The 26,440-nt window shown below is 39.3% G+C and overlaps 1 protein-coding gene across 1 annotated transcript; it reads left to right on the plus strand.

Moving 5' to 3' along the window:
* Positions 1-19,760: 19,760 nt before the first annotated feature.
* LOC122808200 (trichohyalin-like) lies at positions 19,761-25,304 on the plus strand. Its single transcript, XM_044079169.1, has one exon. The coding sequence runs from the start codon at positions 19,761-19,763 to the stop codon at positions 25,302-25,304; it is 5,544 nt and encodes a 1,847-aa protein (XP_043935104.1).
* The last annotated feature ends 1,136 nt before the right edge of the window (positions 25,305-26,440 follow it).

The following is a 26,440-nucleotide window of genomic DNA, read 5'->3' on the forward strand; positions in this document are numbered from 1 at the left end:
ACATAGCTTTATATGTTAGGCAGAGATCACCTTGGAGTAGGCGATACGCTACAGAGTAAAGCTGGAGTTTTTTAGACTGTCAGTGTAGGACATCTGTTTGAGGCCAGTAATCCTCTTTGTGAGGTACTTCTGTGACCTTTCCAGCTGCTGCAGATGTCTTGTGAGGTACATTCCAAAAGGGGCATTGTACTCTGTAATGGGTCTAATGAGTGTTGAGTAGAGGGGAACAATGACCTCTTTTTTCCTGGATGAGAACCCTTTTGTGATGAGGTATGCCATGTAGAAGGATTTCCTGACTACTGTGGTGATGTGATTATCAAAGGAGAGACTACTGTCCACCTGGGTCCCAAGGTCTCTTATCACACATTTAGCATTAAGTAAACTGCCGCCTATGTGGTAGTTCACTGGCACAGAGTTTTTACCAAAGGGGATGACAATGCACTTTTTGGCATTGAGCTTGAGGCCATGGCTCTGACACCAGGCATCTGTCTCAGTGAGGCTCTTCTGTAGGATGTCCACATCATTTGGGGACTCAACTATGGCTCCTAGTTTGCAGTCATCTGTGAACTTCATTAGCCAAAGGCCTTCTGTGTTAGCCTGTACTACAGAGAAGTAGATACCAAACAGGAGAGATCCCAGGACTGAACCCTGTGGTACTCCACTTGTCACTGCTTTGAAGTCAGATTTGGAGTCTGCAACTTTTACAGTGTGGGTTCTGTCAGTGAGCCATTTGGCAACCCATCTTATGATATAAGGATTTATACCTAATTTAATGAGTTTATCTATAATTCCAGAATGGGGGATGGTGTTGAAAGCCTTGGCAAGGTCAAGATAGGCTGTGTGAACCACCTTACCCTCGTCTACAGCTTTGGTGACTACCTCAAAGAAGTCAATCAGGTTCAGGAGGCATGATCTACCTTTCACAAACCCGAACTAGGTGGGATCCAGAGTTTTGAGTTTACCAAAGTCTTTGTTTATGAGTTCCATGATGATACGTTCCATGGCTTTACAGACCAGGCTTGTCAGGCTAATAAGGCGATAGTCCCCGGGCTCAGTGGTGGCTCCCCTTTGTGGAGTGGGATAACTGTTGCTGTGGGCCATTCAGTGGCCACATATCCTGATGTGAGGCTATGATTGAACATGGTGCTTAGGTGGGGAGCCAGTTTGTTCTGAAGTTCATGTAAAACGCAGCCTGGGATGTTGTCCGGTCCCATTGATGCTGTGTTTTTGGCTTTGGAGAGTGCAGCTTTTACCTGCGTAGTTGTGATTACAGGGACTCTGTATTCTTCCTCTATAGATATGGGACCTTTAGGGGATGAGAGGGGGGTAAAGTTAGCACTGAACCTATCTACCAGGATGTTGGCAATATCAGTTGGTTCTGTAATTTTTGTGCCGTTGTGCTGTAACTCAGAGCAGATCTGGGTATTGCCTTTGAGATTCCTGACATAGCTATAGAATGCTTTGTGATTGTCCTTAGAATCAGTGATGATTTTGTTTTCATAGCTAGCTTTGGAGGATCTTATAAGGGATCTTAGCTTCTTACTGAAGCTGACCAGGGAGCTCCTCCACTCGTGGGATTTTAGTCTCTTTTGCAACAGTTTCTTCCTTCTGTTTTACAGTTTGTTTATGGCAGGGGACCACCAGATTGGCTTCCTTTTTTGGAGGATAGCGTCTTGGTTTTGTTTGGGATAGCACAATCCATGCACTCGTGTAAGTGCTTATAGAGTGCATTTGTGTAGGATTCAGTAGTCATAACTGTATTGTATATCTGTATGGGTGTCATGAAGTTCGCCACTTCTGTCTTGAGTGGTCTTTGGAGAAATTTTTTACCGTGGTTTTCTTAATGAGGGGGTGGGATGTGATTAGCTTACGGTCAGATCTGACCAACGAGGAGTTCACTTCAGGTGTGGAACACCAGTCACTCATGTTGGTAATGACTAGATCTAGGATATTGTAGCCCCTGGTGAGGGTCTGGATAAGTTGATCCAGGGCATTGGAATTTATGAATTCCAGAAAGCGTTGAGTGAAGGAGTTGGTGCATGAGTAGTTTTCCCAGTTAATGGTGGGATAGTTGAAATCACCCATTATTAGGGTGTTTGGTTGAACCCTAATATTTTCCAGTATATCAAGAAAAGAGGAGTGGGAATCCTGGGGCATGGTGGGGGATCTGTAGCAAGCTACAATTTGGATTGTAGTTTTGCCCAGAGTTAGTTGCACTTGGATAACCTCGGATGCATTATGCTGAGCAACTAGCCTGGAGGTGTGGATATCCTTAATGAATATGGACACACCTAACATGAGTTAATTCTCATACCCTGTTTTCCACAAAAGCCACATAAAATTGTTGAACATCCTCAGAATGTTCAGCAGTTATAATAGGAATAATCCCAGACCTCTCCATACAAATGGCATTGCTTATACACCACCCCATTTACAGCTATTTCTGAAAGTTTATTTTTATTTCTTTAATTGTTAAATGAGGTATGTGGACAAATACATGACAGTCTCCTCTGGCCATATAACAGATCACAAGGGCAATGGTAAGGGTTGCATTCAGGGATAATTTAGAGTAGTCACTAAGCATCGTGTTTTGGGAGGTAGAAGGAAATCACACCCACCATGGGTGTAGGGACAACATTCAAAATCACCCAGTTTGTACAGCTTTCTGTAATACCTGTCCCACAAAACTCTTCCCCAGTCTAGCCCAACCATTTTCTAGCTTTATGTTTTTGCTGGCCCCCTATTTTGTATGTGACTCAGAAACTGGGCTATCCTTGCAGTGCATTTACAGGAAGTCATACTGTTTCTGTTTCAGTTTTTCGACTTTCAGCCAGGTGAATCATTTTTATTTACATCTCTATTTCCCACATGCTGCACACACAGGTCATGCTTCACTTTGACATCATTTGACTCGTATCTCTGACTTCAGCAAGCATTTCTCAGCCACACTGTTGAACTGGTAGCATTTTACTACAAGTCTTAGTGACAGTGGCGGCTGGTGACTTCAAATCACAGGGGGGCTGCAGGAGACAGCTGAATGAGTGGGGTCAAGGGGAAGAGGTGTGGTCAACTAGAAAGGGGAGGAGCTATGCACAAAACCACAAAAACTAACTTTAATTAAATACGCTGCCCTGGGTGGCAAACCATCATTATGAAAGTCCAATCAAGACAAAAATAAGTGTAGAAGAATAAAAATATTTCAATGCATTGGCTGCATGACAGCTTACTTAATATCTAGATGGAAACAAAAGGTTGTGAGGCATGAAAAAATAAATTACTTTTAAATACATTACTGGAATGCCAGTCAAAATCAAGTATAAGAAAAACCAGAAGCACTCAACTCAAACCACTTCTCCTTGCACTGTAGTTCTAATTATAATATATTCAGCTTTATTAAAGTACCAAGTAACATGCTGAAAGTAGAAATCTCTGTGATGCCCCCACTTGTAAAAATGTTTCTTATCCAAAAAAGACCTGCTGCCTGACAACTTGTTTCATGGGGAAAACATGATCAAAGTAAAAAATGAAAAGCAAACAAGAAACAAGCTCAAGATACATTGCTAAAAGGATTACTGTACAGGTTATGGACCACACATGATTGGCATTCTGTTAAGTTTACGGGTAAAGTCTGTAGAGATGACTGGAAGTCTCCAACAAGTGTAATGAGCTTTTTAAAATAATGGAATCCTGTCCTTTAATACCCAAGGCTTATACATTATCTAGTCAAGTATTCTCTGCATGGCAACAACAGAAAGGCTTTCAATATTGGCAATTCTTTAACAGTATGCTTATTAAAGCTTACTTGCATCTTACGATCTCAGACAAGCTTACCTTATGGTCATTAAAGCATTGCTACTTAAACACAGAGCAACAGGCACTTTGAGTAATAAGCATAAATCTGAGTAATAAGCATATATCAACAGTACAAAAATATGACAGAAACCAGACCATTCTGCAAAATCAAGGACAGATGAAAAGCCACTGTAGTACTTATGCAGTGTGTCCTCCCCATCCAAGGTAGACACAACTACTCCTTGCCTTGCTTGGACACATCCAGAGTCACTACATGGGGGAGTGGGGTGCAACAAGTATGTCACAATTTGAAATGTCTCTGGCTGACTGTGATGGCCCTGACACATTTGTCATACCTCTCAACCTCAAGAGCAAGAAATCTGGACAAAGCCATACACAGAAGTGGGACAAAGGCCCAAAAATAAGGCCAATTTTTAAATACTGCTCTAATAAACTTAGAAAGATAATAGAATAGGTCTTGCATTAGTATGAATTTTCTGAAGGGTATAAAATCTGAAACTCAAATGTCTGTCATTTTCTAACTTCAGTCTTTAGTGATTTGTCACTAATTTGCCAAAACACACAATTTTATGAAAAATGGACCAAAAATGTGATGCAAAAATATAAAATAGACACACAATACAGCTGGGAACCTGCCAAGGAAGGGACACTTTAATATTAGTACTGCTACCTTGAGCAGCTGACAAAATAAAAGAATCTACATGCATTTCAACTAAGTAATCTATAACATTGATTATTACAGTTATTTCTTAATTGTAAACCCTCCATGTTTTCTTCCAAAATTGCTATTTTGCGGAGAGATTATTAGGGGGAAGAGCAACATTTTGAGCCAAAAATCGGGGACAGTTGAGAGGTTGGCTATGCCTAATTCTATAAAGCAATTTATTTGCATGTACCTCTCAACCTGTTAATGCAGTAAATCTGAACAAGGCCAAATATATTGGGGGCACATATAAACAGTACTAAAAATTGCTCTTGTATAAATTGAGACAGTTGATAGAACAGCTCTTACTTTAACATACATTTTTCTGAAGGTTATGAAGTCTGAAACTCAGTGTATCATTATTTAGTGACTTAATTCCTAAATGATTTGCCAGAAAACTACAAATTTTATGAAGAACAAACCAAAAATAAGAAGCAAAAATCTATTCATTCTTTGAAAATCTGGACAGTTGGGAGGTATAGTTCAGCTGGGCCTGTCTGAGTTTGCTGCCCTTCCCCCCTGACAAAATCATGGTTGAATGGAGCCTCTGCAGCCATTCCAATGAACCATTACTTGGCTATTTCACTCCATTTACCATAAACACTAATGTGCATACTGCTTTACTTCTATGATGAGTTGGACTTCATTTGAAAGTTTTATTTTGTATTTTACAACACAAACACTAAGTCATCTGCTAAACAAAGCAATGCAGTCTCACAATGAAAACTTAGCATTAAAACTTCTCTGCCCTTGAAACTCACATTCATTGAAACAGCATTGAAACCCACATTCAAAGAAAATTCATTTTGCCAGTGGCAGATAAAGATTAATTTTGGGCTGTTTTCAAATCATAGGCCCCTCGCATATGAAACATACATGTGCTCTTTGATACACCTTCCTCATTGTACTAAAATTATATTCCTTGTACAATACAGTACAGTTGTTAGGGGGTGTTTTAAATTTGTTTTGAACATTTTTCCAGTAAGCAATGAAACAAAACGTATGCACCCATCATGGCAAAACTGCCCAGTTGAGAACATTTATCATAAAAAAGTCTACTCAGACTTCCACAGTCCACCATTATTAGTAAATATACACAATTCTACAGTCCGCCATTATTAGTAAATATGCACAATTCTACAGTCCACCATTATCAGTAAATATGCACAATTCTACAGTCCACCTTTATCAGTAAATATGCACAATTCTACAGTCCATTATCAGTAAATATGCACAATCTCTGAAGTAAAAGTCATCTAAATAATTCCACATTAAAGAAATCTGTAACTAATGAAGAGGTTGCTGCTAGCAATCACCTTTATATTTCATGGTTTCATCGAAAAATAAAGTGTCTGTTGCCCCTCAGGAATAAATTGCCTATATTACATTAAAATATGATAAGCTAGTAATAATATTGCAAGAGAAAATGGATGGCAAACTGATAACAGACTCATAGTTAGTATCTTCACCAAGGAGAACATTCTCAGTACGGCAGCATCCACCCCTTGTGGGAGTAGAACCCACAGCCTTCTGCATCAAAAGCAAGTACACAACCTGTTGTGCTATAGTATTAACAAGGCAAAGCACTAAACTTCTGTTCCCCTGCAGCTCTCAGCTCCTTGTAAAATCTACTCAATACTCAACTGCATCTCAACTTCACAGCACAAGAAAACAGGAAAAAGCCAAAATGTATTTGGGGGGGGGTCAAAAGCCCAAAAAACAGGGACACATTAAACATTGCTTGTATAATCTTGGAAAGTTGCTAGAATAAAATGTTGTGTTACCACCATACATTTTACTGCCAAAGTCCCTGAGCAAAACAGTCAGAGTAACATACCACTACTCCACATCGGCTGCTTTGTAAAAGAGAGGAAGACTGAAACTTAAATGGCTATCATTTAGTGAATTCAGTTCTTACCATAGCTGTCAACCTCTTAGTACAAAACACCTGGACAAACCCAGTAATGAGGGAATACAGCCCTCAAACATATTCAGTGAATTCAGTTCTTGCCATAACGGTCAACCTTAGCACAAAAACCTGGATGAAGCCAATAATGGGGGAATACAGTCCCAAAAATAGGGACAAATTTAAAATATTCATCTTACAAACTTAGAAAATTGCTAGAAAAAAAAGGTTGTGTTACTATGTATTCTGAAGAACATGAAGTCTGAAATTCAAATGCCCGTCAATTTTACTGCTGACAGAACAAAAACAATTTTCAGCAGAGACCCAGGGAATAATACTGCAGACACGTCTTTGTAAAATGACAGGGCACCAGAGCAAATCCACACAAACACAGGGAGGAGATGCAGACTCCACACAGAAGGCACCCCAGCCAAGAATCAAACCAGAAAACCTATAGCTGTGAGGCAACAATACTACTACTGCACCATCAAATATGCAAGGAATTAAACATTCAGAAACCTGAAGTCTGAAATTCAAATGCCTGTCAATTTTATTTAACATTTGTTAATCAGGACAGTTTGGCTTGGAACAAAAAAAAAATTCTCAGCAGAGGCCCAGGAAGAAATAATGCAGACATGTCTTTGTAACATGGGAGGACACAAAAGCAAACCCACACAAACACAGGGAGAAGATACAGACCCCCCCACAAAGAAGGCACCCCAGCCAAGAACCAAACCCAAGAACCTATAGCTATGAGGCATCAATGCTACCACTGCACCATCAAATTTCAAGCATTGCAATATTTAAAAAACACAGATATTATGAGGAATAGATCAGATCAAATATGAGGCAAAAATCTGCAATTTTTTTACAAATGGTGGTGGGTAGGGAATTCAGGTCTTTAACACCTGCATACAAGGTACAGGGTTCAAGCCTGAGGTATTCCCTACCACACCACCATGAGTCTAATCACCAGTACATCCCACCTGAGGCGTTTTCACATATACACACACACACACACACACACACACACACACACACACACACAAAAACACACACACAAAAACACACACACACACACACACACACACACACACACACACCTGGTCCTGTAGTAAAAGCAAAACCACACACTCCACGTCCTGTAGTAAATGCAAAACCACACACACACTCCACTTACCTGGTCCTGTAGTAAATCCCTGTCCATAAAACCACCATACATCCAGTACGTAAATCCCGACGAGACTGCAGCCACCATACATCCAGTAAGTAAATCCCGTGCAAATCCAACCCTGCCCGTCGCAAACTCTACTCCAATCCAGATCCTTACCTTGCCCGTCGCGAGATCTTCCCCTGCAGCAAACTCCAATCCGATCCTTCCCCTGACTGCCGACATTGCAGTCCGACCCCGACGCGTTTCCCCAGCGAGTTCCCAGGCAGTCTATGCAGTTTAAAACTGCATAGACTTGTGGGAGCGCTCCTGTCCATGATTCTCAATCAGGACTGCCGTGCGCATGCTCCATGCACTAGACTGTCTCAGCAGCAGTGCACATGCGCAAAGTCCGCGAAATTTAAAATTTTTTTTCCGTTTTATTTTTTATTTTATCTGTACTTTCAGGCTGAGGGGGCTGCAGACCGGCAGTCTGATAGCACGGGCTGCCCCTGCTTAGTGATCATAACTTATCTCACATAGCTCTCAACATCTTGGTGCAAGAAATCTGGACAAAGACAAAAATAATGGCGGGATGAAGACCCGAAAGTAGGGACAGATTTTAGCTCATGCTCTTATAAATTTATAAATTTGTTACAATAATATATTTTGTGTTAGCATGCATTTTCTGAAGGATATAAAGACTGAAACTCAAATGCATGTCATTATTTAGTGACTTCAATCATCACTGTTTTGCAGAAGACCTCACATTTTATGAGGAGCAGACTAAAAAAAACGTGGCAAAAATCTGGACATTCAGTGAAAATCTGTACAGCTGAGAGGTGCACTCACATCACAATGTCTTGTTTTTTTTTATGCCTTCTAGTGTGTATTTTCATGCTCTATGCGACTCAAAAGAATCAAGTGACAATGTGGTGAATGGAACCTGAGGTGAAATCAAGGAATTACAGGCAGAGCGTATCCAAATCCAATACTCTAATTAAATACGTAAAAAGCATTGTCACTTTGTCTTTTGGTTCTTGGTTATTTCAGGTGTCATTGCAGCTTTTGTTTTTGTGGTTTTAATGCTGTCTTAGACTGACTATCCCACAGCTTTTGGATGTCTCCACTGCAGAGAGGAACTCATTCTCCTTCCCAGTGAGTCAGTCTGACACATCATTAAAAGGAAGAACAGCTTGTGACATTTTTTAATTATTTTATGGCATAACATTTTTTCGTCATCAGTATGTATAATTATACCACTTACTTTTACACAAACAACAAGGATTTTGGTTTGGTCAAAGCACTTCAACTATCCAGTAGTTTCTTACTGATAACATGAGGATGAACAAGGGACTGCTTTCTGGAGCTAGCATTTTACACCTTAGCTGAGCATTTGACCTAGTCGACCATACCAGTCTAATACTCCACCTTCCTGATTTAAAAATCAGTTCAGACACCATCCCCTGATTCCTCAGTTATCTCATCAACTGCTTCTTCACTGTCAGTTTTAATACCTCTACCTGCAACACTTCCATTCTACTGCACTTAAAGCTGTTCCACAAGTTTCCCTTCTGTTCTTCAGATACATCAACAAACTCCCTGTTGACCATTATCACCTCCCTCTTCTATTTTATTTATTTAACATTTGTTTACCAGGAAAGTCCAGCTTGGAACAAAGCCAATTTTCAGCAGAGACCCAGAGAGAAATACTCCAGACATATGTCTTTGTAATGTGGAAGAAAAGTGGAGCACCCGGAGGAAACCCACATAAACACAGGGAGGACAAATCGAACCAGAGAACCTCTTGCTATGAGGCGACAACACTACCACTGCGCCATCCAGTATACAGATGATATGGTCTTCTACTGCTGTAATCACTTTCTTACTATATTACAACATGGTTTGCAATCAGAATTTCACTGTCTCATCCAGAAGATTAAGAGTAAATGGCTGATAGTCAAAACTTAATAAATATATATGTATGTATATAAAGTGCATGTGTGCACATGCTATTTGGTGCCAAACAAGAATTTGTAAAATCCATAACTCTTTCATAATCCAAGATTACAACTACACCTCTCTAGAACAGGTTTCTTCTTTTAAATATCTTGGATTATGGTTAGGTCACCCTCTCTGTCCTTCAACATTCATCTCAAGAACATTTATGAAAAAGATTAGCATCTTACTCTTTTTGGCACAAAAATATCCCCCTTCCTCTCCCATGCTTCAAGATCAGCCATAGAAAAGTATATTATTCTCCCTCAGCTAGAATGTGGGATCTCCCTTGTTGCACCTGCCAGAGCTAGATCATGGTCAGATGGGTTCTAGGCAGGGTAATGGATAAGCCCCGCCCCCTTCCCCACAGCCATTCCTGTTCCCATTACTTGGTTGTTTCTCCCCAGTTACCATAAACACTGTTGAAACCTGCCAGTGCGCATACTATTTTCTTCTTTACTTCTACAACGATTAGATTTTTAAAACTTTTATTTCAAATTACAGCAGAAACACTACTAACCACTTGCTAAACAAAACAGTACAATCTCACAATGAAAACAGACTTAACATGAACAGTGTTTCTCTGCCCTTGAAACTCACATTAATTGAAATGGCATTGAAACCCACATTCAAAGAAAATGCGCATGGCCAATGGCAGCTTAGGTTTACCTTGGGGCTGTTTTCAAACCATAGGCCCATTGCACACATTTTTATGACTATATATACATGCATGTGTCCAAATCATGCCAATCATTTTTCTCCCCAAATCTCTGATACCTGCACTGACAAAGCAAACCAGTAATGTAAATATGTAAATATGAAATTACACTGCTACCCCGTAATATAATACAGGTATACTGCCTTTTAAATTTCTTCTTTTGTTTAACGTATCTACTGTTAAATCAATTTTGTTCATATTCAACACTGTATTAAGTTTTCTTTAAGTAATATCATCTGTTATTGTAAACTGTGCATTTAAGACCTACTTAGTAATTGTATAATTTCTATTGTTAGTTGCTTGTGTTTCATGGAGCTTTTCTCCTCAGGTCTCCACTGAAAATGGGTCCCAAGACCAGATGGACTAACCCGGTTAACAAATGCCAATAAATAAATAAATAAATGTGTTCTTTGATGCACCATCCTGATTGTATTTATTGTATAATACAGCACCACTTGTTAGAGTGTTTTAAATTTGTAGGTTTGAACATTTTTCCAGTAAGCAATGAAACAAAATGTGTGAACCAATAATGTCAAAACTACCCATTACAGAACATTTCAACCACAAAGTCAGTCAAATTTCTCTCATTGCTGTCTACTAGTTTCAGTCAATATATACAATCTCTGCAGAAGTAAATGTCATCAGAATAATTTCACATTAAAGAGATCTATAACTAATGAAGAGGTTGTTGCTGAAAAATAACTTTACATTTCAGTGTTTCGTGTTCAAATTCAGTGCATGCTGCTCTTGAAGAATAAATTGCCCATTATATATTTAAAAAAAAATGGTAAACTGGTAATATTTTAACAGGGAATGGCTGTTAAACCAGCAACAGGTTCATAGTTACTAGGCATGTTATCCAAAGGAGGACATACACAAGAGTGCAGCACCTTCACCCCCCCCCCCTTAAAGGGCACTGCAATAACAGCACTCCATTTACATGGTGTGGGAGTAGTCCTGCAGCCTTCTGTACCAAAGACAAGGATGCTACCTGTTGTGCTACTAACACTGCATTCAAATTTTATATCACAAATGCCATTTGGTAAACAAAACAGTTACACATTGAAAACAGACCTAGCTTGGCAACAGTAAACCTTTTTGCTTGAAAATACACTGAAACTCAACATTCTTTGAAAATGCACTGAAACTCAGCAGTCCTTGAAAATGCACCTGCTAATGACAGTTTGGTAGTTGGTGTAGAGGATTCAGGCTCTACAATCCTGTATTCAAGGTACCGGGTGTGAGCCTGAATAAGTTAACCAACCTGCCATCCCTAACTGGGACATTACACACACACACACACACACACACACACACACCAGTCACAACATCTCCATAATAAAAATCTAAATCTGTGTTTGTCTCTTAAAAATCTCCTGTGCTCTGCTCCAATGTTTAAATATGCGTACGTCTTTAGTACAACACATGCACAGACACTACTAAGGATGCACTGTGCATGTGTCCTTAAAGAAGAAATGTAACACGCACAGAGTTTCTTCTTAAAGAAGAAATGTCAGTTTTGTAGCAACCCCCCCTGGTCAATGGGCCCACCAAAGCCATCAGGCCCTAGACGACTGCCTAGGTCACCTAGTGTTGGATCCAGCTCTGGCACTTGTATCAATAAAAAATTAAATCACCATGCAATCCACCTCAAACATAATCTGTAAATTTATTTGTCACTCCCCTAGAAATAAACATCAGTGCTAGCTTTAGAGAAATCCAAATTGCTCCTAGTTCAGCAGAGAATAGAACTGCTCCTGAGTCCTCAGCTATTCAGACTCCTACATGAACTATTGCTTCCTCCTGTAACTGCTAAACTAATACAACAGCCTCCTTTTACAACCTGAAAAACCATAACCATTCAGATCCATTTCCTCAAACCAGACTACATTCCCCTGATAATTCTTTCACAATTCTAGACTCAAACCTAGATTGGTAATCACTCTCCCAATCTTAAAGATGCATCATCTTATCCCATATTTCATGCACTGCTAAAATATAATTTGAGCTAAATATACTTGCAGTCCTACCAGACATACTGTATAGCCTAGGCTAGCCCTTCTTGCCATTCTGTCTTCTCCATACTGCTATTAATTCTACTGTGCATGCTTATGAATTTGCCAGTGTTCAGTCTTTTGTAAATATTACATTACTGTTTATATAGTGTTGTACACATTTTTGTTTACTTTCACAATAATGGGACTACTTCATTATTATGTTGTAATTATTGTAGTTCTTATTGTTAACTACCAGTAGATTGCCAGTGTATCATCACTATCTTAGTCATTCTAACTCTTTGGTATATTCTCCTGGGCTAAGACTAAAATTGGTCAGAAATGATCAGTGTTCTGACCTGGTAAACAATTTCACAAACTTCCTAACAAAACAAATTATCTCGGAGTCTGGTTTGGAACTCCTCACAAATTGGCCTGCGTTCTTACAGCTATTATTGTCTATTTTGTTGACTTTTTCTAAAGTCCATTATGCCCATGAAAAATGTCAATAAGAAGTGTGCCATCTAAAAACTGTTGCCATTTTTAGAGGGAGGACCAACAAATCTCCTGCTGTGAGTACTGTTACCTACAGACTCCTTTATTGGCTCCATACTCTCTTGGCCTTCCCTGAGCACAAGAAACGCTTCACAGAAAAATATGGGGATGCCTCTTTCCTTAGCATGAGAAACCCTCAACAAGTGGACAAAAGGCCATCCCCAAAAATGGGTTCCCCGGCATAGAAAAAAATGGGAAACAAGCCTTAAGATAATGATACATATCATGAGGAGACCATTTTATCAAGCTTCCCTCTAGATGACATCTCCATTAGGGAAACTTTAAATGTTATTGCGGGTGTCTCTCTGGAGGTGTTAGAGTCTCACAAATGGCACTTGTATCTCTTGAGTGCTGAAAAGCATAGGCCAACAGTTGCTCTTCCAGTATTTCAGGCATTTGAAGTTGCCTTTGAGAATGTGTCCCTAGAAATGGATTTCCCAGACACCTGCCTCTAAGAAACTGGATAGGTTTTGCAGGCTAAAGGACTCTTGTAAATGTCTGTGCAAAAACATTGTTACCAGGCTGGCAGTGATACATACGTATTACCACTAATTTGTGGTCTAAACAGGCTCCACAGCTCAATACTCTCTCCAATGACAAGGAAAGCAGGGTGTTGGGCCATTTTGAAAAATAAAGAGATGCATATATCCTCTAAATGGGCCATAAGTACAATAAATTGCCAAATGAAGTATTGGGGAGTTGCCCTTTGGCAAATGGAGGATATGACAAATGAAATATTTTATGACAGGATAGGACATTCAGACTAACCCAGACAGTCTCTAAGATGGGAAAGCATGTTGATAATTATGGGTATAGGGTCTACTACTAGCATTCAAGTCCCAGTGTCCTCAAAAAACACTGTTGCAAAGCCAAGGACTTGAGTGTCTTGTAGGTTATGTAGGCTTCCGCTCATGCTTGAACTCGAATATGAGTTTGGGCAAGCAGCTGCCACATCTTCCCCAAACACATTATTCAAATTTAAGTGAGGTAAGTGTGGAAGCTCTGGGGTAGGAGGGGAGGATGATTTTTTGGTTAGGAAGTGGTAAGGGAGTTTTAGTGTTAGGAAATGATCTGAGAATTTAGGTTTAGGGAGAGGGATTGGAGTTTTAGGTTTAGGGAGCAATCAAGGATTCCAGGCTAACAGAGGTGGTGTAGAGTTTTACAGTTTGGGAACAATAACTTATGTTATGAACTGGGCGGGTGTCTCAGGATTAAAGTTTGGGTTTAGGTAGGGCTATACACTTTTATGGGGTTAGGTGTTGGGAGGGCTATACAGAAATGGGAGATTGGGCTAGTGGGAGTTTGAGCATGTGCTTTTTCAAGCAAGTGACAGCAAACAAATGTGTCATGAGCTACTCACATGCAAGAACATGTAGTAGATGTGTGGGTATATTGTTACTAATGTTGGCAGCAGAGGGGCAGCTAGAGGGATAGTCATCTATAAGCATGCTTAACTTACAATGCAACCCCTTCCACAACATGTCAAGGGGTAGGTGTTAAATGGCCCCATGGATAAAGAGCTGTTGTTTGCCTCCTTCACAGGAATTTTTTAAGAAATTAGTGGAGAAATTGAAACTAGAGTCAGTTAAGCAGTGGATGGAGTGGTCTAAAGACCTGTTTTAGTGATAACCCTCTTCATTTTTTTATCCAAGTAGCCCAAAGGTGTAGTAAAAGTTATCTCATCAACAGTCACCTTTCTACAGGAAACAATCTTGAGTAGATCTTTAAAAAAGACCTTTGAAATGAAGCAAGCTGGAAGAGGTAGTGGAGGCTTGTGATAGTAATGGCTAGTACTGACTAATCTGTCCCTTCCTCACCCCTTCCCTCTTACCCTTCCCTCCTCTCTACATGTTAGGGGGATGCCTTTCCTTCTTCAGAACAAGAATAAGCGGATAAGGAAGAAATGTTTCTACAGACTATAAGCCAGAATTTAAAACTGTCCTTACTTTCATAGGAATGCTTTCCATTTCATCAAATGTCATTTCAATTAACCTGAGCTCAATTCTTATCGTGCAAAGCCATAGCCAGGGTACCATTAAACTAGGAACAAAGAAGAGGTTTTTGTTCTAGCGTCTTCCTACTCCCACAGAAACCTATACTTTTGAACTCAATTTTAAAGACAGTCAATTTCAAAAGGCTTAATTTTTAATCAGCCATCCCCTGGCTTATCTCAAGTGCAGTACTGTTCAATATGACATTGAAAGAGTCCTGCGTGTATAACCCTATCCACAAAGACCGCAGTATGTTCTGTGGTTCTAGGCAGGACAGGAGGAGTTTTAGGTCACCACTGGGCATTCCACTGCACACAAATGTTCACTAGTATTTGGTCATCTCAGGACCAGAGGGATTCATATCCATCCTTATACAAATGACTGCTTAATCCAGGCACCATTCAAGGACCATAAAAAATGCCTTGCAGTACATTCTTCCTTTTATGTCCAGCCTCAGATTTTCCTTGTCTCTTCCAAAATTATCCTGATACCTGGAACATGAACGATTTTCCTGAGGGACATGCTGGATACAAAAATTAAGTGTCCCTCCTATGGGATAAAGTCCATCAGTTGAAACTATTGTCTTCTAATATAGCTGACAGGGAAGAATAGGAGGCCACATTTCAGTCTCTATCCATATGGTATCCATGGCCAGAATTCACAGAAGGAATATACAATAGTACCTCAGAAATTGTGGGGGGCAACCACATCACCTCCCAGAGAAAGTATAGCCCTTGATTTCTATAAGGAAATAAATTCAGTTGGATGTCTGAGCAGACGTTGTCCCATTTGGGGATATCCTCTGCAATCATGGTAAGTGTGCACACCCTGACAACAGACACCTCAGATTTGGCCTGGGAGGCATATGCTACCCACTTGAAAGTGGGTAGAATATAGAGCACATTTATCATGATTAGAGACAGCAATATAAAGATGATTAATGGCCTTTATTTTTGGTCGTGCAAGCATTCAGTGTAGCACTCAGGCCAAGTAAAGGTGGTGACAGCACCACTATTATGTGGCTCATAAATGTGGGGCAACACCATTCATACATTTTAAGCAGGCTTGCAATAATGGCCTGGGATCTGTCTATCCTCCCAACAAGGACTTTATCTTGTTACTTACCGTTCCTCAGACCTAAACTTCCTGGCAGACAACTGCAGCAGATCTTTCTCCAAATGGCTATCTAACATGCAGGTCTTTCTGTAGCCTACTGCAGAGGTGGAATGCCACAGAGATAGATCTGTTTGCATCACAGAAGAATTACTAGATGAAGCGATTCTGTTCATCCAGGTTCCCAGGTAAGGTGGTCTGGGTTGTGACTGCCTTCTCCATCCCCTAAACAGGGATAATTCTGTATGCATTGCCACACTTTCCCTTCCATCGTATAGTACTACTAAAGATAAGAAAAACGAAAGCATATGATATATAAATTACCCCTGTATGGCTGAGGCAGCCATGGTTCTCTTCTCATCCACCTTAGCCTGGTGACAGTGCTATTACCAGCATAGCACTGCTGCCTTTGTTCAAAGCAAAGTAGGTCACTAATGCGTGCAACTCTAAAGATCCCTTGGCTACCAGCGTTATTACTGTTAGACAACTATGACCTTTCAAGGACTACAAATTCCTTCTTGCTTAAATTGCCGAGGTTCTTTGTTTAGTGTTTCTCTAAGGGTATTCCATGGGCGGCACAGTGGTGCAGTGGTTAACATTGTCACCTCACAGCAAGAGGTTCTCCGGTTCGATTCTCGGCTGGGTGCCTTCTGTGTGGAGTTTGCATGTTCTCCCTGTGTTCGCGTGGGTTTCCTCCGGGTACTCCGGTTTCCTCCCATATTCCAAAGACATGCATCTGGAGCATTTCTCCCCGGGCCTCCGCTGAAAACAGGCTCTGTGGAACCTAGTCGGACATTCCCGGTCAACAAATGTTAAATAAAATAAATAAATAAATATTCCAGTCACAGTAGTTACAGAACTGATACTCTCACAATCTTTAGCAGGATCATTAAACAGTGGGTTATCCTATACAGCTATGAAGGTATATCCTTCTGCTATTGCATAGCACTTCCCTATGGAGCACTCGGTTGCTTGTATTACAGTCATGCAGTTCTTGAAAGGGGTCCTGCACTTCAAACCTTCAGATGCCTATGCCTCCTTTATGGCACCTTAGTGTTGTAATAAACAGTAACTCTAGCTCTTTATAAACCTATCACCTCAGTAGCCCTTAAGGTCTTATCGTGGGAAACTTTTTGTTGTCAGCCAAAACATCTGCTAGAAGGATATCTGATATGCAATCTCTTATGTGCAAAGAGCTATACATTGTTTCTTAAGAGGTGGAAAATCCTTTAACCTAAGCCCTTATTCATGCTTAGGGTGGTGGCAAAACTGGAATTTCATTAAGCTGTTTGGCTGGACAGGAGTATAGGATGAAGTATCTGATGGGCATATCTCAGTATATGTGATAAACACAGTGGCAAAATGTCCCGTTTTTCAGTATGCATACCATTCCTAACATTTATGAGTTATTTTTACTTATTTTCATATGGAATTCTAAAAGCTTTGAACAAGGTTTAACATATATCAGTGCAGCTTTTTGTGTTTCATCTTTAATAAATATGTTTTAACTATGCTTATGCTTGACAGTCCTCCAGGAAAATTATAACAGACTTTGCCAACTTGAGGAATGGGTCAGCACATTTAAACCACCATATCACATTATATATAATTTAGTCCCCTGGCTCCCCAATGCTCCCACTGCGTTTTACTATATCAACTCCAAGGTAACTGCATGTTAGGAAAGGGGACTCTTGATATTGTCCAATTTCTGATGAGTAATAATAGTAAAGTAGTTGGGTATGAGTGACAGAACTCCCTTTATGGTGGTGCATTGGAGCCTGCCCCCACCAAAAAAAAAATCTTATGTTACTTTTGTTTTAGTTGTATCTTAGTGGCTTTAGTAATTTTTAACTTACCTTTTTTTTTTCATTATTTTGCTCTGCATCCATATTCCTGCCCAATGACTCCTCTACCTTCATTCAATTAGTCCATTTGTTCTGGGACGGAACCAGGAATTCCTGGCCTATGTAAGAGCCCTGCAGCTCAACTGTTCCTACCTGGAAGTCCCAAGCAACTTTACATTTCCAAGTGAGAGTTATGTAGTAAGAAGCAGTCCAGCTTCCTAGCCCTGGGGGTACAGCCTACTCTCTACCTCTGAGAACACACTTTTCTTCACTCACAGCTTCCCACAGATCCTCAGTCTCTGTCTCCTGATGGATAGTGATAGCTTGCCTCCTCATACTGAACTCCCCTTGGTTATACACAGTGTGCTTGCACTACTGACAACATGAACATGGCAAGGTCAAACTGTACTAAGTGAACACGTAGTGTTTCTGCTTAGTGTCACCAATGTGGTGAACCAGAGCCACCTCCATTCCCCTATGATGTGTGAGTCAGCCATGCCTAAGTATTCCCATCCTCCCCCACCAGCTCCTTGGGTTACCTGCACTTTATGTAGGGCTTTAACCCTCTATGCCACACAGCATTTTAAGTTGATTTTAATATGTTCTGTTTGGTGTTCCATTACTTTAAAATAATATATATAGATTTTTTTCAAGATAACTATTTTGATTATTTATGTTTCAGAGGCGTCAGATTTATTGACTTGACATCTGGATATAAACCCATTTTCAGGGTTTTGTTTAAGGCACTATGTAAGAACCTCAACATGAGCCCATTTTGAAATTTTTATTTAGGAGTTACATAACAGCAGAAATGAAGCAGTTTATGGAATCAAAGATAAAGGTAAAAGTGCTCCTTCACACATAGTGCCAAGTAGTAAAGGGGAATTATAACAAAAAGAGACAGGCAAATGTAATGTATGGGTAGAGGAAACAGAGCTGAAGGAATGTGCAAGTGAAAGACAGTAGTTAGGACAGAGCAGTTTGTTAATGAGGATGCAAGGATAAGGATAGCAGCAGGAATATTTTGCAGCAGTAACGTCCATTCTGGGAAAGGAGGTGAAGTAATGTGCATAACAGAGACCATGAAGAATAACTTTATATTATTAGGAAGAGTATAAATTCTATGTTACTAGGAAGAAGAAGACACAGTTGAGTTTCCTGTCTCATACTTACAGAATACACCTTCACCATGGTTCATGCCCACTCTCAACCAGAGCGGGCTCCTTATGCCACAAAACATTGTAATTCATCTTGTCACTCTGCCCTGCATCTGATCTATATAACTGGAATAATAAAAATAAGGAAATACTAAAGTGAAATATTTTGTCGGATATGGCGGGTGAAATTGAATAATGGATGTATGTGTGTGTATATGCATGCTTGTGTGCTTGTGTGTGTGCACGTGTGTGTGTGTCTGTGTACCTCGATACACACATAATTATTAACATGTATGTATCTGCGCACTATGGAGATGTAGTTAGGTATCTAAATGTATCTATGAATATGTTCAACATCTATACACTCATATGATGTAAATAAATGCAGAGTTAAACAGATTATCTAGCTGCTATTGCCAATACCTATTTCTGTCTATAACTGCCTATATGATTTATCTATGTTTTGTCAGTTGGATGCTTAATCAAATTTGTGCCTTTCTATATAAGTGGTGTGTGACCTTTGGAGGTGATTATATTTAGTAAATGGTTCCCTGCATGTGGGTTGTAGAAAGCATGCTCCCTACTTCACCATTGTCTTTCCTTTTTTTTTTTTTAAGATTTTCTTAGGGAAATTTGCTTACGTGTCCCAGTGTGGAAACCAGACTTGTTTACAGTAATCATATCAACTTCTGCTCCTCTCATTTATTTCCAAACCAGCCCAGAAATCATATTCATGTTTCACTTTAGAGAATGTTGATGATTTATGTATATTTTCTGATTTTAACAAGTATGTTTTCATTTTTCTGGCTATAGAAAAAATGAAAGCACTGCATTTGACCAAGAAAGATCTTCAAAATGGCACGGAAAAACTCTATCAGACAGTTGTTAGTGCAAAAATTCAAGAAAAGAGCATGAGACAAAGGGAGCCCATGACAGAAGGAGAAATTCATTATGACGACTTACTCCAGACTTTACAGGATGGTGAGGTCATTGTCCACACACAGGGGGTATGTGAACTTCAAGAGAGAATACAAGACAACCAGAAATGTGAAGAGGTAATTACTAAAAGAATGGCAATGCTTTTGGAGCAGGAACAGATAAATAAAACACAGGAAGCATTCTTAAATGAGAAACCTGATTTGCTGGACCCCAAGTTAAGTAATGGAGTGCAAGATATTGAATATTTCAGTGGAGATATGAGTGACTTCATGGAACAGGAAAGCCTAAAGCAGGAGGCAGAACTAAAAAGAAGAGTCCAGGAATTTCAAGTACAACGAGAGATTCAGAGGCAGGGGTTTCAGGCACTAGATGAAGAGAGACAAAGCTTAGAATCTACATTTCAAGGACAAATCCAACAACTCCAGACAAGAGAATATGAGAAGAACATCCAAGAGGCAGTTCTACAACAAAAATCTCAAGTGGCACAGGAAAAGGAGATGGATTGGCAGGTAGAAGTATTAGCTTTTAAATATGAAATTCTACAGCTTCAGGCAAAAGAGGTAATGAGGCAGATAATGGAGAGATCGCCAAAAGAAAATATTAAGGAGTTTCAAGTACAAGACAGACAACAACAACTACTGCAGGAGGAAGCATTAGGAAAACAAGTTGAAGAGCTTCTTGAAAAAGAACAGGCAAGTCAAGCAGAGGAGCTTACAGTAAGAGAAAATGAGGCTCATCTAAATGCTGTGCTGCAAGAGCAATATGTAAATATGATTAAAATCCAGCAAGTGCAAATTAAGGATCTTCAGCAACATGTTACAGAAATGGAGTCTCAAGAATCTATATTAAGGACCAGAATTCAAGAACTTCTAGAAGAACAGCTGATGAGTCAAACTCAGTTAAGGATGCTGAAAGAGAGCAAAAATAATTTAAGATTACTATTGGAAGAAAAGGATCAAGAGATAGGAATTCTGCACGATAAAATTTCAGAACTTCAGGAACAGCTGAGGGAGAGCCTGTGGAAGAAGGCAGTATTGAAATTAGATATTTGTGTATTTCAGGATCAGGACACAGTGAGGCAGAGATGGGAAACAAATCTGAGAAAGGAAATCCAGCAACTTCAACACAGAGAGAACATGATACAGATACAGCAGACTGCAAAAATGCAGGAACTTCAGTTACTGCAGGAAGTATGCAATGAGCAGCAACAGCAAAAGAAAGTTCTGAGGGAGAAAATCCGAGAACTTCAGGAGCTAGAGAAAGAGAGGCAGGTTCAAGAGACTGTACTGAAGAAGAAGTTTCATGAACTTCACAACCAAGAAATGGAGAGGTACCTTTGGGAGGGTGTTCTGAAAGAGTCAGCTCTTGAATGGCAGGAAACAAACAATGAGAGACAGAGGGAGAAGGAAGAAATGCTTGAAAGAATCCAAGAGTTTCAAGAGAGAGCGACTCAGAAACTGACACAAGAGGACCTTCTGAGAGAGGAAATTCAGACGCTTCTGGAACAGGGAAGAGAGAGAGAAGAAGAGGAAGTCACTGTAAGAGAGACCATTCAGGAACATCATAATGAAGAAATAAAACTGAAAGAAAAAATCCAGGAGTTGCATATGCAAGAAAAAGAGATATCAACATGGGAAGTAGTTCTTATAGAGAAACTTGATCATCCAAATGTTATGCTGATGGATAAGAACAAAGAGCTCAAAGCACCAAAAATGAAATTATGTGAGCTTCAAAACCTGGAGGAAAAGCCCCATCAAGAAGGTGCTTCTTTAAAGGAAAAAATTGTTGAACTTCAGAAGACTGGCCCAAACAGACAAGATCAAGATGCAGAAGTAACAAATAGACTCTATGAGATTCAACAGCAAGAATCCAAAGTACAAAGAGAGAAGATTAAACTGCAAGAGAAAAATGTAGAATTACAAAGAGAAGAGTCAGAGATACAGACTTGGGATACAGGACTGACAGAGAGTGTCCAAGAACTGCATGAACACTACATGAGATTTAACCAAGAAGAAGTCCTAAAAACAAAAGTGAATCAGCTTACTGCAACATTAGAAGAGAAAAACAATGAGAATACATTGCTGCAAAAAAAACTTAAAGAATATCAAATCCTTGATAAAAAAAGACAAGAGCAGCTACAGGCATTATGGGATGAAGTGTGGCTCTATCAGGAGAAGGAAGCAGAAAGGAAAATGAAAGAAACCATATTAAAATCAAAGCTACACCATCTGGCTTCTGCTGTTAGAGAGAAGGAGGGTGAAAATGAGCTGCTGGTAGAAAAAAATCAAGAGCTTCAGAAAGGTAAGACAGAACAAGACAGTGGGAATGCAATGCTGATGCAGAAAGTACAAGAACTTGTGGAACAGGAAGAAATAAAGCAGAAGTGGGAGGGCATAAAAAACAAGTCCATCTGTGAGATAAAAGAACAAAAAGAACTAGACAATCTGTTAGAGGAGGCAGTACTAATGGATCAAATCCAAAAACTTCAGAATCAAGAGTCTAAACTGAGAGAGACAGTAGATTATTACATTTCAAAACTTAAAGACAAAGAAAAAGAGATTATTGCACTGCAAGATAAAATACATGAATTGCTTGAACAGAAAAGGGAGTGGCAAAAAGAGGAAGCAGATCTTAATGAGAAAATTGGTGAACTTGAAAATAAAGAAATTCAGAGGCAGTCACATGAGATCCAGTTTCTAGACATACTCCAAGAGTTTCAGCAGCATGATCTAGGAAGACAAAAGCAAGAGCTACCACCAAGAGAGAGAATAAAAGAACTATGGGAAAGAGACACTAATAAACTAACTCAAAAAATGAGACTGTTGAGATCGGAACAGGAGGCAGTACTGAGTAGCAAAATCAGAGAGCTTCAGGTGCAGGAAAAACAAAGACAAAATCAGGAGCTCACAATGAAGGAGACCATTTCTAAAATAAAAAAACAAGAATCAGAAAGTTTAATGCAGGAAGCAGCTCTGAGAGAAGAAATCCAGCAGTATCACCAAGAAGAAGCAGAAAGACAAATGGAGGAAGTCATAATGAGGGAAACCATTTCTGAACTAATGAAAGAAGCAGTTTTAAAGGAGAAAATCCAACACCTTCATTATCAGGAAAGAGAAGGACAGAAACTGCAAACGGAGATGAAAGAGACAATTTCAGATCTAAAACAACAAGAAGCAGAAAGACTGATGCAAGAAGCAGTTCTGAGAGAGGAACTCCATCAGCTTCAGCAGCAAGAGATGGCAAGGCAAAAGGATGAAGCTGACCTCAAATGTAGAATAGACAATTTAAATGTAGAGCTGAAGGACAGAGTTAGAGAGATTCATATACTTAAAATGAAAGTACTGAAACTTCAGGAAGAAAACAGAATTAGTATTCAACTGTTGGAGACTCAAAGACTGTCACAAGAAGCAGACGTGAGACAAAAAATACAAAAATTACAGCAGCATGAGGCAGAAAGAAAACAAAACAAAATCTACCAACTCCTTGAAAAAGACAAAGAGAGCCAAAAGCTTGAAGCAGCACTAAAAAAGAATCTGAATAATTTAAATTCAGCACTCATAGGTAGCTTTAGGGAAAACAATATGCTAAAAAAGAAAGTGTATGAGCTTCAGGAAAAAGAGATGCAGAACCAGAGAGACAAAATAGCTCTGCATGGGAAAATTCAGGAACTGCAGCAGTGTTTGGCAAATCAACAGATGCATGAGTCAAAACTAAGTGAAATTATTCAAGTCTATGAAAGTGAGCAAAATATACAGGAAAAACTAGTGACTGAAAATGTTCAAAAGCTTCAGGAACAGAACAGTGAAAGACAAAAAGAGGAGGCGGCACTAAAAGAGACAATTAAAAAGCTCCATCAGAATGAAAAAGAAGCAAGAATACAGGAAGAGGCACTAAGAAAGATTTTTTTAGAAATGCAAGAACAAGTGAGAGAACAGAAAATAACTGAGACAGAACTGAGAAAGAAAATTGCACAACTGCAAGAGCAAGAAACAAACTACCAAGAAAAAGTGGCAGTACTTAAGGAGCAAATAAGTAAACTACAAGAGCAAGACAGAGAGAGACAGAAACTTGAGACAGTGCTGAGAGAAAAGTGTGATCATCTAAATTCAGCACTAGAGGACAAAGGCAGAGAGATTGAAATGCTTCTTGAAAAAATCTGTAAACTTGAAGAGAGTGACAGAGAGAAACACTCGTGCAAACTGACACTGAAGGAAGAGGTTAGACTGTTGCGGGAGAAAGCAAATGAAAGGTACTCAAAAGATGCTGTAATGAAGAAGATTGTGAGTAATTTAAATTTACTACTGAGGGAAGAGGAGTTAGAGTTTGAAATTATGTCACAGAAAGCCAACGAGCTTAAAGAGTCAAAAACAGGAGAGCAATCAATAAAGGCAAAAATGGGGAAAATAAGGGTAAAAAATGAAAAACAAACACAGAAAAAGATCAGCAATGAAGAAATGGTGGAGAAATCTGCAAATTTTCTCGAGGAAGTAGGAAATAAATATGCTAATGAGGCAGTAATCATAGAGACAATCCAAAATTTTCAGGAGAAACGAGAAGAAAGAAAAATTCAGGAGACAGTGCTGAGAAAGAAAAACATAAAGAAAATCCAGGATATGCAGGAGCAGAAAATGGAGAAAAATACTCAGATGTCAGAGCTGAGAAAGAAAGCCAGATATCTTCTACAGCAGGTGAGAGAAAGACATGCTAAAGAAGCAGAGATGAGGGACAGCTTTTGGGCATCTGTCAAGGCAGACACTGAAACACAAGCACCACAAAATTTAGTGGGACAGCATGAGAATCATTTGATTTCATTATTGAAGAAAAAAGATAAAGAAATTCAAAGGATGCTAGAGAAAATCCAAGAACTTAAGGAGCGTTTGAAAGAACAGGCAGATAAAAGGGCTCTGCAAAAACATATCCAAAAGCTTCAGAAGCAGGCAAGAGAAAAACAAACACTTGAAATGTTATTAAGGAAGAAAATATGTAAATCTGAAGCAAAGCAAAACAAAGCAGAGACAGTGGAGGTGATACTGACAGAAACTATGCTAGAACTTCAGAAACAAGCAAGGGCAGGAGTGATACAACTGAGTGTTCTGAAGGATAGTGGGGAATACCAGTTATCAGCACTGATGGAAATCGGCCAAGAAATAACAATACTGGAAAAAGAAAATCAAAGTATTCAGATACAGGAAGAACAGCAGCAAGAGATCCAAGCACCATTAGAGCATTGGCGCATGGTCCTGCAGCAGATGGAAGGTGAAGAGATTGAAGAAAGGCAGATAGCTCAGGAAGGTACAATGGAACTGCTGTTAACCACAGACAGTCCTACCTCACATGGCAGTGAGATCAGTAACACTGAGAAAGAAATGAAGATGGGAGGAACAGGGTATAACCAAAACTTACTCTCTGGCTGGTTCTCCTAAGTCACTATGAGTGTCTCTCCTTTCTGACACAAACAGCTACAAAAGGCTTCAGTGAAGAGAAATGGATGCCATAGACACAAGGATAAATTGACAGAAACGGTCTCAAATAATGATGACTCCAACAGTGCCACAGAAATAAACCTGTTCAGAATTCACAGGACAGAAAATCCTTGACCCAAGTTTGAGGATTTCTCTTTCTATAGAACTCCATAATTTTGTGTTTGTTTTCAGAAGAGGAGTTATTAATAGTGCCTATCTTTTTTTGTAATGACTGTATAATGCTTCTGAGACTTTATTTCTTCTATGTTTATTTGAGCAAATGGCAGCAAAACAAGACAGCAGTGAAGTGTGTTTTCTGCCAGATGCCTGCCAACCAACTCTAGTCATGGTTTTATTTTTCATAAACTTCAGTGATGTAACATTTTTTGTTGGAGAAAAAACTGTTTAGACAAACCTATTGAGATTAAAGAAAATAAAAAACAAGTACTTTTTCTTCTTTTGTTTGTTTATTGAGTAACAGGAGGGTTTGCTATTTAACAAATCAGTAATATGAAGACCTGGTGTAAATCTCATTGCAGAGGTACAGTGTCATGTTTGTACTAAGAATTGCCTTAGGGGTAGTCCTTTATGCAGCATTTAAACAAAGTAGTTCTCTGACGACTCACCAAAACTTCTGATTCCAATGATGACAGTGGTTGGTGGCTCCTTTATATACTCCCATCAGATAAGATTTTTTTCTGGCTTGCCATGTGTCATCTTTCATATTTTTTGCAAAGGTTGATGACATTTACAGCTCCTTCACTCTCTATTTTCTTTAGGTGACTATATCTGTTATTGTTTCAGTATTCTTCAATGCTAGCCTGCCAGTGTAATCAAAATAGCTTGCATTTGATATTCCATTTTCCTGTCTCAGTGCTACATTAGAATAACACTTAACTGCTTGGTTTTTATGTTCATTTCCTGGTTGGGCTGAATTGTTTAAACTCCAAATATTCCACAAAATTGTGTGGACAAATTGACAAGTAATTATTGATGTACATAGAAAAATTAAACCTTAAAAAGTACTTGTAATAAATGAACCATTTTGATGCCCTTTAAAAAAACAAATTGTTATCAAAGAAATAAAAATCCTCAAA

Source organism: Protopterus annectens, chromosome 8.part0 (assembly GCF_019279795.1).
Source record: "Protopterus annectens isolate FY-2018-M chromosome 8.part0, PAN1.0, whole genome shotgun sequence".
NCBI classification, from domain to species: Eukaryota; Metazoa; Chordata; order Ceratodontiformes; family Protopteridae; genus Protopterus; species Protopterus annectens.